At 38.6% G+C, this 4482-nt stretch overlaps 1 protein-coding gene across 1 annotated transcript; it reads right to left on the reverse strand.

Moving 5' to 3' along the window:
* Positions 1–3304: 3304 nt before the first annotated feature.
* Positions 3305–4225, reverse strand: LOC141737648 (taste receptor type 2 member 40-like). The gene has a single exon (XM_074572589.1). It carries the CDS (start codon positions 4223–4225, stop codon positions 3305–3307), a length of 921 nt encoding a protein of 306 aa, XP_074428690.1.
* Between the last annotated feature and the right edge of the window lie 257 nt (positions 4226–4482).

Raw genomic sequence — 4482 nt, forward strand, 5'->3', positions numbered from 1 at the left:
TGGTGCTGTCAGATGCGAAGAAGGTCAAAGGCTTCATGATCGCTGTTAGAAAACTGTCAACAGAGAGAATTAGATCTTTAGTGGCATTTATAAGAACATCTGCTCTTGGGTCCCTGGAGCTGGCAGTGCTGCCTTGTTTATCTCTATAGAGAGGTAATTAACACCATGGAGAACACCAAAATATTGGAAAGAGACTCTATGGTTAGCAGAAGAGAGGTATTAATCCTAGAGATATCAGAGTTCATATCCACCACCCGACTGCTGATTTGGTCAGGTACAGACTGTGATTTATCCAGGCAAAAGAAAAGACATGACAAAGCGGATCAGCAGCTGAAACCCAGAATGTCTGCGGTAGCTCTCCTTTCTGATTCACATGCTGGAAGAACGGTAGGGAGATATTTGCCAGCTTCACGAAGATCCTACTGAGATTGCAATCAGAAGCCCCTTGATTTCTGCACAGCAAAATACTGCTTTTCCTGGAAAAAGAATTGTGATGAATCCTCACCTAGAAAAACAAGCACAATGGCACTAAAAAAATAAAAAGCTGGAGAAGAGAAGACTTGGTTTTCATGTAGTCAGTATGAAAAACTGCACTGATCACCTTTTTCAGCATCCTTACAATGATCTTGGTGTTGCCGTAGCTACTGGCCTTATATGAACTGCAGACAGTATTTTCCCATTCATATTGTCTATATTTCCTGTAACCTGCAAAGTTCCAGGGGAAATGTACTGGTGAACTGACTCTTATTTTCAATCACCATATAAACACTTCTTAGACAATGAAATCTCAACAAAGTTCTTCTTTTTTTTCTATTTTTTTTTTTTTGTGCAAAAATAGTAATTGCCAAAACATTAATCAGATTTATTTATCTGCTTTCTGGGGTAAACTAGACATAGAAACGAGCTTGCTATACTTTGGTGTATGTTATTCTGTTGTAAAATAATAATTGGAAAGCTTTTTTAATATGTACCAGAAAAAGAAGGCTAGGTCTGCAGAGAATACAGATAATGATTTTAGGAAGGGAAAGGCTGAGATCCAAAGAGCAGGGCAAGATCAGAAAATAAATGGGAAACTCTACCTACTGTGGAAGAAGACATGAAAATAAATTGAAGCTTGGGGGAAGGATGGAAAGGGAAAGGACAAAACTAATAATTTATTTACCAATTCAGTCATTTAAAATTCTAATTTATGTACCCATCTATCTCACTCTATGCTGCGTGTAACAAAACTTCCATCGATACAATATAAAGGCATCAGGTGCTTGAGCTTTGTCCTCCTCTCCCCTGGTAGCACTGAAGGATATTTTATTAACCATTGCTCCTGCCTCAGATCTCCCCCTCCTGAAGGTGAGGAGGCAGTGAAAAAGCTGGGCAGCGGTCGTTATTTTCATACTTGGCTCTGATCTCTTTCCTTCAGACTGCCACCTAGGGAGTGGGTGTCTCATACCCACTATGGAAATACCATAGGGAGAAATGTCTCATTGGAAAAATGAATTTTGCCAGAGCTTCCTGATCAGGTATAAAAACCCAAACACCGTCACAACCACCACCACCACCACCCCTCCCCAAAAAAAAAAAACCAAAACAACCAACAAACTATCAACCAACTCCAAAGAATCCCTCATTTCTTTCAGGAGGTTTTCTTTTCATGATGTTGCCAGCTGGAAAAAGGACCACAAGAGCTATCGCTGTGTGACTCTTTTAATCTTGGTCCATGTTGGCAGGGCACGCAGCTGTAGAGCAGGATGGTGCTGCAGTGTGAGCACGGCGGTTCCCATCTGCGTCCTTGCAGAACTACACAGGCAGGGCTCTTGAGGGACTTTGGGGTCTCTCCTGATGGCAGGGGGTTGGACTAGATGAACTCCAGAGGTCCCTTCCAACCCCTATCATTCTGTGATTCTGTGATTCTGTGGTGCCGCACACGCGGCGCTGGACATTATTGTGGTCTTAGTTTTACAGTACGTTGTACCGCACCTCCAAACGCTAATTTTATGAATTCAATCGTCCTTCTCTCCTGCTCTGCAGTTTGACCCAACTGTTTGCACTTGCTAATAATATCCCTTCGTACTACACAGTGCATTCATTTATTAACATATTCAATGTAAAAAATAGTTTAAGATAGCATTTAAATTGTTATATTCACCCTTTATCTAATATTGTTAACTAGTGATTTCAAAGCATTTTATAAAGGTATTACTCCAATGTTTCAAACACTGGAGCCAATGCACTCCAAGACCAGGTGAATCATCCTCTTCATTACTTTTATAAATGGGACTGAAACTCTCACCACAGTGATTTATAATGTAGCACTATCTAAATGCCTGCACAGAGGATATACAGCGTAAAAAATACTTGAGCTGAGCTGAGAATTTCAGAGTAAAATCTAACACATTATTTGATAAAACATGGCAGGATTTGTTGAGGAACATATTTCATCAACCACGCGTGAAACTGCATAGTACTATAAAATACTAAAAGAGAACAACCTTAGAAACAACTCACAACTACTCAAAGCAGCAGCAAATCATGTCACAAGGCAAATTTGTGATCAGAGCAGTCAGCTCAACAAGGAAGAGATTTTCTATAGCAGACAGGTAGGACATTGTAATCACCACCTTAGTAATCCGCTTTAAAGAAAACGAAATGAATGAGCATAAAGTATGTTTTGAACAAAAAGATACATTTTAAAGAGGTATGTAACCACTAAGTTTCTATAAATGTACTGGAATCCTAACACAAATAAACCTGATTCAGAATATAATTTGATTACATTAATTGTCTGTATGTTTCCATATCTTAATTTTCCCTCAAGTTATATTTTAGCTAGTTTTTCATGTTTAGAAGCATATTCTGTTTGTACGTCACACCAACTATGGTTTGTACAGCATGTGTTTCATCCAATTTTAACTTCTCAGGTGAAAGATCCTTTAGCTGAGAACTGGTATTTGTGAGCTCTGTAAATTTTGTCTCTGTTTTAATCCCATTTTCTTCAATTCAAACATATCATAAAACTGTCAGTCTTAAAGTGAGAATCTGAGATCACAAAGCATCCTGTACTTGATTTATTATTTAAGTTCATTGTTTCCTTTCAGCACATTTTTATTCTCACTTTTTATTAAATAAAATTGAGGGAGCAAGATTGGTGTAGAAAAAAAGGCAAAAATGCCTGTTATTTCAGACGTTCTGTCTAATGACAGAAATCTCTGAAAGATGAAAGCTACTGACTAAGAAAAAAAGACAGTGAAACAATACATGCACAAAAGTCTTGATTCCAGATCTGTTACTGGAGAGTGTTTCTCTCAAGCTATAATATGAGGCATAGAGTCATATTTTTCAAATGGCACTTAAGATGCTGGCAAAGCATCCTGAATGCCAATTTCAGTTTTGAATTGACTATGATCAGGATAATAGAGTGTATGGAAGGATATGCCCCAACTACAACTAAAGATACTGCGACTTTCACATCATCTTTACTTTGAGAAGTTGACAGTATCAACAGAATTTGAGCTACGAAACTGGAAAGATACAGGATCAGGAAAGAAATAATGGATTTAATGGCAGTTAAGTGAACATCTATCAAGGGATCCCTGATAGTATCTACATAATATTGCATCTTCTTTGTGTGTTTCCATAGAGAAGTAATTAATAGGGCAGAGGTTACCACAGATAGTACTAGAGGAAAAAAACAGCCTACAAAGTAAAGAAGAAGCAGGTAGAGATGCGAACTGTCCCAGTCAGTGGTATGTGCTGTGCTATTTTCTCTACAGTTCCCCGTTGAGCTGCAGATATAGGTGCTGGGTGTAATCCAGAGTAAAGGAAGAGAAGTCCCAGAAGAGACCACCAGCGATCCTAGAAGGAGCCATGGGACCATCCCAGCCATTCTGAGCTTGATTTGCAGCAATAGCCATTGGGTGGCATTGATTATTTTCACACAGTAGAGTACATAGAGCCAGGAACTGAACCACAAACTGGCATGGGCTTTGTACATGGAAGCCAACTTAAACTCATCCGCAAAGTAGAGACTATGAATGTGCATCAGTATGGTCATCTGCAAGATAAATCTTGATATACTCAGAAAAATCAGGATCATATCGGCAGAAGAAATTTTTTTGCTTTTGATCCAGTTAATGATATTAACAGCTGTAATAAATCCATTTCCAAAAATTCCCAAAACAACTTCCATAGCTACAATACTTATTGAAATGATAAGAACTGGTGACAACATCTTGCTTCTTTTGTCAGCTGTGCCTGATTATCTTGTGCAAGAGGTTGAGCAGACCTGATGGTATCTAACTAGCCCCAGCTCCAGCCTGCTCACCTTATATCTAGGAACAAAAAGACATTTGGAAATGATAGTGGAAAATGATTATTGATGTTCTTCCTGAACATGTAAATCAGAGAAGGATTTAATAATTAATTCTAAGCTTACACGCATAACATTTGCCTATGTTTTTCCCTAGGGAAGTGGGAAAGTCAGCTGTA

This window comes from Larus michahellis, chromosome 1 (assembly GCF_964199755.1).
Source record: "Larus michahellis chromosome 1, bLarMic1.1, whole genome shotgun sequence".
Taxonomy (NCBI): Eukaryota; Metazoa; Chordata; class Aves; order Charadriiformes; family Laridae; genus Larus; species Larus michahellis.

Coding starts and splice junctions, on each gene's coding strand:
- LOC141737648 (XM_074572589.1), bottom strand. CDS start 4,225: ATGTTGTCACCAGTTCTTATCATTTCAATAAGTATTGTAGCTATGGAA.